At 37.6% G+C, this 15,234-nt stretch overlaps 1 protein-coding gene across 1 annotated transcript in view; it reads right to left on the bottom strand.

Moving 5' to 3' along the window:
* The window catches only part of gpc6b (glypican 6b), a 79,460-nt gene that overhangs the window by 26,020 nt on the left and 38,206 nt on the right, over positions 1-15,234 (bottom strand). Inside the window, exons 5-6 of the mRNA XM_082507813.1 lie at positions 2,927-3,057; positions 2,155-2,298 (exon numbers count right to left, since the gene is read on the bottom strand). Coding sequence (XP_082363939.1) covers positions 2,155-2,298; positions 2,927-3,057 — 275 coding nt within the window. The remainder of the gene's footprint in view (positions 1-2,154; positions 2,299-2,926; positions 3,058-15,234) is intronic.

Here is a 15,234-nt window from a genome sequence, read left to right on the forward strand (position 1 = left end):
TTTCTATCTAACAGTCATACACATTCATACTCCAGTGAGTGCATTGCGAGTTCAGTTGGCAGACTGGAGCAACGAGAGATCGAACCACCAAGTTCCCGATGAGCTACTCTAACTCGTGAGGTAGCGCCCCCACCTCACCCAGCCACACATATCTGTGGCAAGTATAGTTTTGATTTTGAACTGGAACAGTGGACATGAGTTGGACAAAACTAAAAGATAAGTCAAGAATCTTTCTTTATTTTTCATAAGCCAAACATCACATGGTACAGCCTATTATAGAAAACCCACAATTTGCAGCATTCTGTGGCCAGATCAGCATGGATTCCTCAGGCATGTTGATAATATAATTTTCTGCTCATGTAAACTGGTTTAGTAATAGTATGTCAAAAAATAAGCCCTTGCCACTGAGCTCCATTTTGCGAGAAGCTCTAAGGAGGCTTATTGCCTAGTTATTCGGGAGCAGTCTGGTGCCCCCGTATCACTGTACCATTATAGCTGCTGCTGCTCGTAACACTCCCCCACCAAGACTTCACAGCTCTCCCTTCTGTCAGCTGTGACGGAGCAGGTCATTTGCTGACTGGTTGGGATCCTTGTGGAGTTGACTCTATTAGCTACAGAAATGAGAGTTTTGGACTAGGATGTGTCTCGAATAGATGCGGCGGTTGATGAACGTTTATGTTGGATCTCGGAGAGGCATCTTGACTAGCTGAGAACACCGTGGCATGTGTTCAACAATCCCTGCGGTGTTAGCCACTCAACTGTAAAACGCTGTGCTTAACAGCTGACACTTCTGATGCCACGATATACCACATTATCAAGCTTCGAAGAGTTTTGCATTAGAGCACCTTATAAATCACAGGAAACATTTTAATGAGAGTATTTGACATTGAATCCCTTGGGAGATGAAAATGAGAGTATGACACTTAGCACACCAAGTGCTGCATACCACTGGGATTTACAAGTCCCAATGCTTGCTTGCTAGAAATCTCTAATGCTTTGAATACAGCATTAGAGGAGTGTGTGTGCATCCCCATCCACACAATAAAAAAAAAAAACACAATTTCTCCTTGCAGTTAATGCATAAAACAGTGCAAGATAACGGTCCCAGCAAAAACATAAGTATAAAATGTTGAACCTTACACTGTGTTGCATCGCATTCCAAACAATCCTCTGGTTTGCAGCATAAAGGCAGGGAAACAGAAAGTCTTAATTAATTCAGCGTAGGTGGGAGAAATCACTGACGGACATATAACGCTTAAAAGCCAACTGCTGTATATAAGACATCAAAAATGCATCGAGAATGAATTAGATAAAGTGCAAAAACATAATTAGGACTGAATAAAACAAATAGCTCATTTGTTGTTGTGGGATTTCAAGAGCCAGATGGCAAAAAAAGGCTGCTTTTCAAATTATGTACCCATTAACTAAATAACCTATTATTAACCTCACACAGAGAACTAAGACATTCGATTTGGCAGGTTTTAAAAACTATGAGAAATGAGGCTGCCATTCACCAAAACAGACTGAATAATTTTCTCCTTTTCAAGGTTAAATATTACAAGCATAGCGGAAACATTTTGAAAAGATTCAATGCGAAAGGCCAGGTATAAGAGAGGAAGGGTAAAAGGAAGTAATGCTGCAGGAGTAATACACAATCAGAGCTGTCTCTCAGCCAAATTGGACTGCCACCCCCATGTTAACCTTTACCCCGATGCAGCATTTTAGGTCTCAAGGTTCTTTGAGATGGAAATTCATGTATCAAGATCCTATTGAACAAACATACAGATTATCTGACAGAAAATAAAGGTGCGCCTTCAAGAAGGAATTGATATGGTCAGCCTCACAAAAATCTATCCATCTCCCTTCTTCCCCTTCTCTGTTTGCCAAGTGCACGGGGATGAGAAGGGCAGTGAATGCAGTACATCACACCTTCCCATGCCGTCTTTGGGTAAAGCTGTTGATTCGTTAACAAACACAAATCGATAGAAAGGTCTGAATGGAGGACAAGTACAAAGAATTAATTTCCGGCTCCGGGGGCTTACCATGGCAAATCACCAGCTTTAATCAACAGTGTCAAGTCAAAAAGATAAATGATGTTTACACTGAAGCAGTGTCTTGTCTGAAAACAGAAAGCATTGGCTTTTGTCTTCTTACCAGTCTGTCTAGGCTTGTGCCAGTTGCAGTGGTAGGCCTCTCCTCTGGGCTGTAGGGCCTGAAGCGGGCGTTGAACACATCCGAAACACCACGAGCAGACCTAGTGATTCCTGCGGGTTTTGGCTGACCACAGCCTTGAAAAACCTACAATTACAAGAACATGGGTACCCAACTGTCAACAGTTTAAATTACTTGGGATGCAGAAAATAGGTAAAATACACTGTTTGGATAAGGTCTTGTGAATGATTCACCCCTGACAGTGCTTTACGTCAAGTTGAGGCAACCATGTTGATAGGTGATCCGACTAGGAGCTGTGACCAGTGCTATTTAAGTTTGTTGAGTTAAATTTTTACGGGCTTCTGGTAAAACACCACATATACTTAAGCCATAAACAAAACGGCATCTGGTGCATGGGAAAGGCAACTGAGCATTTAGTTTTGAATTGGAACGGGCATCTAATTCAGTGTAGGCAGAAAAATATTCTTCCTCCTTTCTGTCTACAATTTTGTGGGCAAAGAAAAATGCAGTAAAACACAGGAAACACATTAACTACTGTTAGTTGAACTAAGATTATCTGACCAACTTGAAACATATAATTCAAATACAAGACCTAAATTTGGACTTAATTAGAATGTGTTGTAATCCACACCTTAGTCACAGCCCAGTATGACTTCCAGCAAAGCTTATTCCTCATTTTGTGACGAAGTTGGACTTCGTCAGCCTGTCTGAAGTGTTACTTTGGTTCTTAGAGAAATGTACCTAATTGACATACCCTGTAGGAGACCTGGGCACTGTTATCTTGCATAATCATGATGGCCTCTGAAATCTTGACATCAATAGGCTCCATGACAGATTCAATGTTGAAAGGTCCCTCTAGCCTCTGCGCCACCAGCAGCATGGCATCTGTTATATAAAAAAAAGGTGTGGTGTTGGAGGAAGAAGAGCAAAGGTGCAAACACACAGTTGGTAAAGTGCTCACAGACAAAAATAACTGTCAGTACAGCAACTATTAAAAAAAAATGACTGCACTGCAAGGTCCATCTCAAATTACAAAGGCCTGTTTACATGCTTGGTAAACGTAGCAGTCCAATAATAGTAAAGAACACACTGCAAGAAAAATACTGTATGATTGACACAATGCCAGAAATTCATTGTGAAAACAGAAACCACAATCATCAAGTACAAAGAAAAGTCTCCACTCATGTCCCTGAATTCATTTACATTGCAGTGCTTCTCAATTCAGTGGTGTGCAATTGCAATGGGTCTTTATTTAGGTGCCAGCTATAACTGCTCACATTTTGTTTATGTGGGTTTGTGTTTCCAAACGCAGTGCATAGTTTTATCTAACTGGTAAATTAAAAAATGCTTTTGAATATTTTTCTCTTTATTTTGAAGCTGCTTTCAGTTGATTGTGTTTTGGGCTCTTTTGGTTTTCACAGAAGGTGAAAAACAACAGAAAAAGTAATAAAATGGTACTAATTGTACTAATGGTGCAATGCTATGCCTACCTCTGATTAATATTGAAGCAATTAATTGACTGGAAAAAATATGTCAACCTCCCTAGGAATTTTTAATTCATTATTTATGAAAACACACACACACACACACACACACACACACACACACACACACACACACACACACACACACACACACACACACACACTTCCGTTCAGGTTTAAAAGTGCAGATATGTTTCCTCTCTTTGGCTTACATCTCTGCAGATGAGCACATAAACAAACATGACAATATTTGCTATATTGTCATGGAGCTTTTTACAAAAAGGACACAAACGGTTTACAATTTGCAAACTACTACATCTTCTTTTCTGATTGCTGCACAGTATTGTCATTTACCACCTTCCCATCTCAGACTGCAAGCACACTTACGGAGCATGAATGCTTCTTGAGGCAAATTCAATTTTTATGTAGATCAACTCAATCAAGTCTACAAAATGCTGTTAGGCTCCATGTAGTGAATAGTGCTGATGAGTAATTGATTTAATAGAACTTTTGAAAGCCAAGCACTTATTTACATATGCTGTGAAAAAGGTCAATGGCTCATTAATATTGTGTGGACACAAGCCAGAGGGCCTTGTTGAACATGATACACTTAACATATCATCTGCACTTGTTTTCATCGTTTTTAATGAACATATTTGCAAGCTTTTCAAAAGGATGTTGCATTCACATGATCTAATATGTACAACTCTGTATGGTTCACATTGCACAGTACCTCAGACTAATTAGGCAAACTGCTGTTGCCCTTTAAAGGCTCACTGAGTAAACTGAAACACTGCTAATGTTGATTTATATCGATGTGCTAGAGTCTGTACGGTGGCAGCTCTGAGTTTGACTGCCGTGCCACAGGTAACTGGACATCACCAAACCACTCATTCATAGCTAAAGGCCCATTTCTGCAGACAGTACAGAACATGCATCTCCATCCACAAACCAGAAAGCTGGTTTGTGGATAAGTACTCCACAATTACTTTGTACCTAAATATAATAATCCTGTCATTTGGAGACTTCAGAAACAATGATGTCTCACTGTACATGCTCCATGACTCCCTTAACAGTTTATTTTATCTGTATCAAAATTCCAAAAGTAGCTTGTTGGTTTTTGAAGAATAAATTATGTATTTCTTTTGGCTTGCTACTCCAACCGCCCCACCCATCATAGGAAAATAAAATAATGTATTCCCAAACTGTGAAGGAATAGATAACATTCCATGGGGAACAGACCAAAAATGGCGACTGAAAAGAAAACATTAAAAAAAATAATTGACCTTACACAAAAAGCCAGCTGCAGACATGAGAAAACATACTGTAGTGCAAATATTGTACATACCCCCCCCCCCCCCCCCGGACACACACAAAACAAACAAATGAAAAAAAGAATATCTAAATTACACTTTAGTGCTTTGATAGCAGACCTGTCCAGCTTTTCATTCTTCTGGGACCTTAGATCACTAATGGCAGGGGAAAAAAGCTGAGAAACATTAGCTCAGCTCTGCTTCCATTTCCTTTCCAATTATGTCAAAGTCAGAGCCTTTGAAGAGCCCCTCTGTTTGTTTACACTGTGAATTGCAAATGGCCTGTGATTCTTGCTGAGATCTTAATATACAGATTACATCAGTGCCAAATGGTTTTCTACAGCAGCACTTCAAGTGCACAACTGTGTAACCATATGGTCTAAGTGTAAAAAAAAACACCTGCAATGGCCAAAGAAAAAATATTTTTGCTGTTTGTCTATTAGCAGCCATGGCAATCATTTTTAGAAAAGTATTTTTTAACAGCGTACTGCAGTTTAGTTTGACTGCTTTCTTTTTGTGTCCTTATATTCCTTAAAAAAAAAAAATCTGAACGTAGCATTTCCATATTGTTTGTTATTTAATGTGATTATAATGCAAATTCATTCAACTGCCCCAGGTATGTCTGCTCACAAAAACAAACACAGGTAAAAGTATATCTAAATTCAAGCTTAAAAGCTCTCAGTTGCAAATACTGAAAATTTAGGTCAGCAGCGCCAACTGGGAGCAACTTGTATTTCATCACAGGAGAAAAGAAGAGTGCCTCCAGGATCAAAAACGATGGCAATCTTTCCCAGCAGTGGTGACTTATCTACAACTTATCAGATGGGCTCAACAAACAGAGAGCTAGCCTGGGAACTTTGTCTTTATACACAGCTGAGGGAAAGCAGAGAGTGTCACGGGGGGAGGCAGGGAAAGAAGAAAGCCGGAGAATAAGATGTGGTTCTGGGTTGAGTGAGGCTAGGACTATAGCTGTGTCCTATAGAGAGATGGGCTCCTGCGCTACATGTGAAAAACTCTGCCTACATGGAGAATTAATGACTCTCATTTATGAGGAGTGCAGGAAGTCCAGTCCACTGTGGCACAGCTGCCACTCTGAGCCAAATTTTCCCTGCATCACTTTTGCGCCACTGAGATAGGCTACTGGCCAGCCAGAGGAAATCTTGTTATCAACACGACACAGCCATGCAAATAGACATATCTTGTCCTATTCTGAGCAGGGGTTTTTACAGCTGTGACTTACTGGATAGAGACACAGAAATCTAAAAGACACCATGCCTCGAAACCACAGCACGAGGCAATTATTTTTAATTCAAATTGGAGGTTAATATTTCAGTTTGTGATATGAAACATGCTTATTTGCCCCGCCTTACTCTTGCCTCTGCCTCTTTATCGAGATTGATGTCCACTTAAATTCAGGCTATGTCAGCCAGCAGCAACCTCCAGCAGACAAGGACAAATAAGGAAAGTGAACAAGCCCATCTATGGCTCTTTGCCTGTGAAGAGTTCCACAGGATGAAAAATGGCTCTAGTGTGATTTGGATTCTGTAAAGCATACCTCATCTGTGGTTCAGTCAACCAACTAATAGTGCTATGAAACAGTATAAAAATGGAAAGGAAGAAAAAAAAAAAGAGGCATATTGTCCCTTGGACACATAGTCATGATCAAGAAAAGGAGTCCTTGAACATAGACATATGTGCACAGCCCAGGGTTTAATAGCCATAAAGAAAAAAAATGTATCAAGTATTATGATTTATTTTATTTTGTTTGTTTGTTTGCTTTTTATATCAAATGTTAAAAATGTCTTTAACGGGCTACTTAAAAAAAACAAAAACTGACCCCTCTTTTCCCAAAAGAGTAGTCTACCAACTTTTAGACGTTTTGGTTCATTAATCATTTGATAAAGACTATAAAGGCACACAAGGCAATATTTAGAAAAGCTGGGGCCTAAATCTTAACCCTAAATAAAAAAATCTTTTACTAGAGATCATTTCCTCTGCTGCTAACATGAGGCAAAAACCCCCCCAAAAACAATCTTGTACACATCTAGTGCAAGATTAGATAAGACAGTCAAGATTAACAATATCCTGACTTTTTCCTTAGCGTCCTTAGGAGATTGACAAATCTATGCACACAATTTGGAGTAAAATGTAGAGGATGTAAAATTTCGATGCAGGAGACAGGCAGGATTCACGGGAAGGAAGCCTTTTTATGAGGCTGAGTGCAAAAAGTACACACAAAACAAAACAATATCCAAAAAAAGGCGACACAAAATTAAAACCACAAGTCACATGATGAAAGACAGGACAGAATTACAGTCACTGAGACAGAGACCAAAGGTAACGCAGTACTTTTTATGCCCAACAGGGTAATCAAGAATCGGAAGCAGGATGCTAACGAGACACAGCTGAAGACAATCAAGATGATGACACAAGTGGGGAGATGTAAGCGAGAAACAGTAACTACAGCGGGAAACAGATACATGCATGAACTTCACATATTGAGATTGATACACGAGGAACAAAAAGCAAATGGTTTTGTACCCTTTTAATTGATTTTGTACAGTTTTTTCACTCCTCTAAGGATTTAGTTTAATGATTTATTGGTGTTTTTTATGCACTATAACTAAAAAAAAAGTGAAATTCTTTATCTGAACCTTGTTTGTTTATTTGGTGATTACAAAAATTTGCCTTTTAACCGCTATAGAAAAGCAGTTAGCAGGCAACACAGAGAACTGCCTTCTAATCCGCAGCATTTTTGCCATGTCATTGTGACATATGTTAGCATTTCAGTGTTAGCCCCAGTGGTCTTTTGATCTAAACGCTAACAGAGAGTCAGTCAAATAGCTCTGTCTTGTACAAAAACAAAGCCTGAATCATTTAGCATAATTCATGTTCAGTGATGATGGCAGCAATCTAAAACAGTAGGCAAGACATAAGATGCAAAACCCAAGAGCAACATTGACAATGTACTGCATGGCTAATCAAACTAAGAGACACAATCCGATAACGAGCTATTCACAATCAGATCGTGTTACTAATGGGGCTGGAGATATCATGAAATTTTGTGTATGGTTTGCTGACTGGACTGTTTCTAGTATTTTGCCCACAATTATGTTGAAGCCAGCCTTTCCTGTTCTCACTTTGTAGCCTCATGTTGCAGGGTGCATCACAATGCTCAGATGTGATCTGGACAGGCCATGCAGCTCAGACAATATTCCTGTCTTTCTGCAGGTTTCTAATTACACAGGTGGGAAGAGAATATGTAATTAGATCCACTCAACCACATCTTCATGTAACTGTGAGTGATTAGACAAGCAAATAACTATAAAACAGAATGTAAATTAATGTCCCTACAGATGCCAGTGCACACAAACCTCCAAATGTTCACCCGGTGCTGCCTTAAGAAAAGCACAGTATGTTCTACATTATTTGACTTCTGCAGGCAAATGACACACAAGGGTGGTACAGGCTGTCAGTACTCGGTCAGAAGAAAGTCCTGTGTAAGGAAGTTATTATGTAATATAGTGTCTTCAGCTCTTAGTTTTAAAGGTTTTCTCACAGCTAGGTTTCTACATTTTATACACACAGACACTAAAATTCACAAATGTCATTTTAGATTAATATTAAAGATAACTGCAATTTCTGGTAAGCTAAAATAAAAATCTATCTTTAGCAACTTTAAATAGGAAAACAAAGCTATTTCTGTTTAGCTGGCAAATATAAATAATTATTTAGATTTAATCTGGAAACATGCAATTTTAGAGGAAACGGTCATAAAGGTTTATTTGTTAAACTCTTTCAAGGCAACTGTTCTATAATTAATTATGTTTAATTTTTTAATCACCTTTTACAGTGATAAGTTGGCAGTGGTACTCAAATAAGCCATTTTTATGTACTTTAACGCTCGGTTACATTGTTATTCCTGAAATGAAAACCTTTAACACTATTTGTTTTTAATAGTAAAAAGCAGAAATCAATAAGTTTGCTTTTTTTGTAAATCTCTGCGCTAACCCCAAGAACTTATTCGATGACCTCCAAGAAAAAAGGAGACAGAAAACTACCTTTAATATGATGTGTGCCTAATAACACATCTGACTGTGCAATCAGTGCTACTGGTGATTGAAAATCAGAATGTGAAACTCAGCCACGGGTATTTATATTTAGCTGACATTTCAGATCCCGGAGAGCTGAAGTTTAATTGAATATGTAGAGATCTCATATATAACAGGCTATCAATGTCTTCACTTTTCACAAGGCCCAATTTGTAAAAAAATAAAATTATTATCAGTGTGTCAGATGAGTGGCATGCTCTGGTGCTGTTTTTCCTTCGTCCTGTGTGGTCTTAATTTCCATCCCTGAACAGCAGTGATATAGAACTGCTGTGCCTGAAAGCCATTTACCTACACCTGTGGAGTTAAATGGATGTATAATGGCTGTCTGCTCTGTCTAATCGTTGTGGCTTGTCTTAGAACCATTTGGCAAAAGGTTAATAAAAGCCCAGAGTTTTTTATGAATTTTTTTTTTCCATTTGAAAAATGCAGAATACTCTAAGTCTGCAACGATTATTATCACGCAAAAATAACCTGACCATTTATTTAAATGCTTTTAATCACATGTTCTGTAAAGTTCCAGGAAAAGCGTAGCTGTTTGCTTTGTTTCCAGTCTTTGAGTTGATAAGCAGTTATGATTTAACAATATATTAAAACATTCATTTTTCTTTACATACACTTTTGCATGGATGGAACCGTTCAAGTGTGGCATAAGTGGAAATACTTTTCCTCAAGTAAAGACTCCTAATATTAAGATATTATTTCTTGGGAGATTGCAGTCACAGGTTATTTCTTGGCTGTCACGACCATTCACAGAGTTCCATTTGCAATAGTGCATCCACACATAGACAATTTTCATTACTCGAGATGAGTTTTAGCTTTTTCAGTGCAGCTCGCCCACTCAAACGCTCAGTTTTCTTTTCCTTTGTCACATGAGATGAAGAGTTGCTTCAATCTATTTTTAAAAAAGTAATACCATTAAATTAAATTCCAATGAGTAACAGAAATATCGAATCACTAAAGGTGACCATGTCTAAAATGCTTTCAATGGGCAAATTCTAGGGTGAGGTCACCAAACCGGGTCGGATTTGTGTTTGACCCATTCGGTTTGGCTGCCAACTTGCATCACCCAGTTGGCCTAAAATAGAATAGCTTAATTTTAGTGAAATGGAAGCGTGTGATTTCTATCAGTGTTTCGAATTTCTGCTGGTTAGACCATAAAATTCTAATCTTTTCAGTGTCCTTGTGTGTAGAAACTTTTTGTGTGGTCTGAGTTTCAGCCATGGGCTGTCCACTCTCAGTGAGTACAGATTTTATTTTCCCTTTTCTGTCAATATTTTATTCATGATGATTTTTTTTTTTTAAAACAAAAAGAAAGGGTTTGTTGCTGTCTTGAATTTCAATAAACAATTTGTAGCTGGATACAGTTACCAAGTGAAACTAATCACCTATTTAAAAAGAAATGAGCAGATAGAATCGATAGAGATCACTTCCAATGTGGAGACATTTCTCTCTCAAGAGGGAAAGTGAGCGAGCAACAGAAGCCAGTAAACATCGAGGCAACTAGATTAGGGAAAGAAAAATACAGAACGAAAAACAAAAACCTGGCACTGATAAGCAGTTCACGTTGGACTGACTTTAGTCCAGTGGCAAGTCGCTGTAAGCATCTCAATATGCGGGAGACTAGGTTCCATCACAGGTATAATACAATGTGATAATGGCACATATTGCATGATGTAAATCACAGAGCACAATATTTATCTCCAGGGCATGCGATTGTGTGACTGATATTTAAAACATCTGAGAAGTAGGAGACATCAATTTGTGCAGACAGCCTGATTAAAAAATAGTTAAAAACATCAAAGCATTATTCAACAAAAAGAGTTAAACAATGCACAAAGACAAATAAACGCTGTCAAAGCAATGCTAAATAGGCAATCTATCTAAAAAGCAGCATGATCTATGCATCCTACGTGCATCCTGACTGTATTCAGTGCAGCCTTTGATTGTGGTGAACAGCCTGACAGCTGTTCCTCAGTCGCTCCATGCTTCAGCTAATTCGTGTAATTAAAATCTAATCCTACCTTTAATCTCATCAAATTGCTCGCAGACTGCTTTTGAAAAAGGCGTGTTTATTATGATAAATGGTGTATAGAAAGCAACTACAAATTATTTGACAAAATAAACTGTTTTTTCATTACATTTATCATAACAATAAGGTTTTGTGTGGATACAGTAGCTGGCATCTTTTTTCCCATATTGGATGCAGTGAGCAAGTCTTGTCTGTAGGAGTGGAATTGTGAGAAATCAGCAAGGATTTGTTCTCCAGTGGGAACAAACGGATTAGAGACTGGCTACTCAGCAGCAGAGTCCATTTAATCTACTGAATGATTTATTTTGATTTGATTTATTCAGCGTAACATTAAAGAAGAAATAGATATCGCAGCATGGCATTAAAAACGATATTTATTAAAACCATAACTATCCATTTAGTTCCTACATGAAAAATATTATGTTGTATTCACAGTAGAAGCATGGCTGATTGATTCATATGAATGCTATTGTTCATGTTCTGTCAAGTGAAGTTCTAAGAACAGCATCTTTCCAAATTAATGTGAAATGACAACATGATATCAACATATTTAAATCGGATATTAGCGGAGCTTGTGAGAAGCTCTAGCCTCTAAATTAAGTCTCTTGGTCAGATTTTAGTTACTTGTCTAATTAATCTCTTGCTTAGAGGCAAACACAGCAAGCACACGTTCAATGCTATTTGTGTAAAGGAGAGAAAACTTTCAAGATCTCCTCACTGGGATGCATCTGCATTCCTCTGTCTCATGAACAGAAATATAAAGGAAAAATATGATTGTGGAGGGCAATTTTTCCTGTCACTTTTTTAATACTCTAGCCTTAACAGCAAATAATTGTTTTCGAACATAACATCAAAGAAAACATCCAAAAGCGAGGAAGTTGAACCAGTTATTTTTTCTCTCTCCTCCTGTGAAAGTGCGGTACAAAAGTAGCGCTTTCTAAACATTTCACATTTCCGAGGAGCAGTGCGGCTGCTCTTCGTACACACATCTGTTTTAGTTTGCTTCTGGCGATGCCATAACAGTCACTCTCAGCCTCACACTCATATTGTAGATAAATGGAGGTAAGGCTGTGAACTGGCCTTTTTTTCCTCTCTCTCTCTCTCTCTCTCTCTCTCTCTCTCTCTCAACTTCTGTCACGAGTTTGAATTTATTTAATCAGAGGGTGTTATTTCCTGCAGTGTTGTGAGGAAAATTGTCACTATCAAGGGCACAGCCTCCAGGTGTAAAGGATTTCTCCCTCTTTGGTTGGATTAGTTCTCACCTCCCCAGTATCTTGAACATAAAGCTGGTCTGAATAGATGCCACAAGAATCAAGATGAATATCGCAGCTTGAAGTCCGCAACAGTATGTGATAGCAGAAGGTGATCTGAGTTCATTCAAACCAAAGCTTCTTATTTCTAAGTAATAGCATAGTTGTGATCTACATGGGATTACATATTACAGTAATTTGTCTGCATGTGTAGAACATGAAATAACCTTCCTGACAATTTAACACCGAGAGACGAGTCAATACCGTTTTTTGTGGTTAGACTTCAAGCTAATTGAAAATCTTTCATCCCATAATGAGCATGAAATGTCAGAGCCAAAAGATATAGAACTGGCATTTAATCTGCACCAGGGAACAATAACCCAATTGACAAGTGCTCTAATAAAGACAAAATGAACATTGCTACAAAATTAATGGCAGAAATGTAAAACTGTGAAATTTAAGTGGCGCCATGTTAGAAATTAATTTTTTTAGTGAAGTAAATGTAGACATTCTATTGGATTTAGGAGTCCAACAGACTTGTTTGTTTTAAGAAAGCAGTCTTACTGGCAACTAACAATAGATAACATTCATGTTGTAATTTATTAGTAAAATTCGATAAACCAGACAGTGCAAATGCAACACAAACATCATTTTTAAAAAAAAATGTATATATTATTTTTACAATTCTCCCTGTTTTTGGCTGATAAGAAATTCAGGTAAAGTGAAATAGTGTCTATATTATCAGTGGGGGTGGGTATATTTATTTGTGAAATCTCTCTGTTACACTCCAAGGCTTCATTTTGGCAACTTCCTGTGACCCTGAACAGGATGCATGGTTTTGAAAATACACTGATTGAGATTAACAAGAGATTGACAGCTAGGATAAATAATATATGTGGCATTCTGAAATTGTGATGCTGTTACAGCTTGTGATGGTGCCCTGTTCTGTCGACTATAAAATGTGACAGATGTTTCTTACCAAACAATTTCACACGTTACTAAGCTTCAATGGCTGCAGCAACAGCAGGAGCAAAGGTACCAATAGGCAACCTGCAGTGTTTAATTTTTGATCATTCAATACTGGATCCTCAGTCAAAAATCCCACAAGCTGTAGGCAAAAGTTATTTTTGTTGCTTGAAAATTGCGAACAATCCTCAGTAAAGTATATTTAAGATGCAAGTCATGATTCCTAAACAATATTTTGGTTTGAACCTCAAAATAATCAGTTTCGTTATTTTGATTAAGTAAAAGCAACGAGTTTGAAATTATAAAATTTTTTTCTATTAGTTGATAAACAGCAGTGCTTTCAATAACATAAATAAAATTACCGTGTTTTTTGGACTATAAGGTGCATCGGATTATAAGGCACACTGTCGATTTTGTCGATTCTGGGGGTAAAGCCCGGTCTGTTAAAGTAGGAAGGCTGAGGCATTTTCTCTGAGGCATTTGCCTTTTTACCAAAGGTGATAACAAGTTCCAGCATCTCCACCACCCCCTGTGAAAGGTCACAGGCTTGTTTTTGCAACAAATCAAAAGTGTGGACGATGCTCAGTCTAGAATCTTCTGCTGACAGATAGCGTAAGCTTTAAAAGATTTAAAAATAAACTAATAATTAAGTCAAAGTTGATCTAAAAAGGTTGGCAAAAATAATGATGTTAAAAAAATCCCATTACATACCCATAGGTGCAAGTGTGAATGTGATTTGATGTGGATTTGAAAGTGTTTGGATTGTTTGGTATTTGCAAAACCCATATTGTTGGACACTGCAAGGTGCAAAAAACGTCAATAAATCCAAATTTATTTATTTTTTGCACATGAATGACTGATGCCACAGAACATTTTTTCATGTGCACTGAGAGGTCCCTGATATGATGCTTTTGCATCATATCAGGGACCTCTCAATCGGAGTGTTATAAGAGTGCTTCCTTGAATTACAGCTATTCTTAAACAGTTCATGCGATACTTTTGTAAAAATCCATTGATTTAAAGATTAAAGTCTGCACTTCAATCATCTCTTAAATGCTTGATTTTGAATCTACTGTGGTGATTAACAAAGATTTACAAAATAATCCTAATAATCATTGTGGAATCCTTTTGTAGATTAAGCAATTTTTCAGCAACATTTAAATTACTGCTAAATTAAACTATCATCTTCAATATCTACTGCTTAATATACTTTCTTGAATAAAACGACTTTCTGTAACGTAGCACTGAAGGACTTACTGTGAATCAGCACTGAAGCTTTTACTCGTGCAGCTTTCAGTCTGTTTGAGCTGCTCATTGCTTTGATTTGCTGCTCCATACAGTCCCAGTAGATCTCACAAAGACTGGCAAACTTTGTGTAGATAAATCAAGGTCACAACTTAGACCAGATGGTTGTGCACTACAATGTCAGTACAATACTTCTAAGTGTCAAGATATGAGGAGCTGCTCACAAGAACTGAAGTGAACTGGAAAAAAAGAAAAACTTTTACAAGAATGACCTAAGTGTTAGGGCTCAAAATCTGTAATGGATTTATTTATTAGTGCAGATGAAAAAAAATATGCTCATGTTTTTTACTAAATATATTGTTCATATATCAATTCATCAACCAGCCCTATCATAAGAGGATTTGATTATTTTCATTTTTTTAAAGCAAGACAATTACCCAAACCTAAAATACAGAGATATTTTTCAGTAAAAACAGAAAGAATATGATTATTTTTAAATATTAATCTCCAGAAATAGATAGGAGTCATGTATAGTATGCACCAAGATGAAAACAGAAAACTTAATAGCTTGTACTAAAAAAAAGGCAATACAAACTTCTTAATCCATCTCCTGCTCACAACAGTCACATTTTCGCCATCATACTGTAGCTTTTGTTCAGGCCA

This window comes from Aulonocara stuartgranti (genome assembly GCF_965226115.1).
Source record: "Aulonocara stuartgranti genome assembly, chromosome: 16".
Lineage (NCBI taxonomy): Eukaryota > Metazoa > Chordata > Actinopteri > Cichliformes > Cichlidae > Aulonocara > Aulonocara stuartgranti.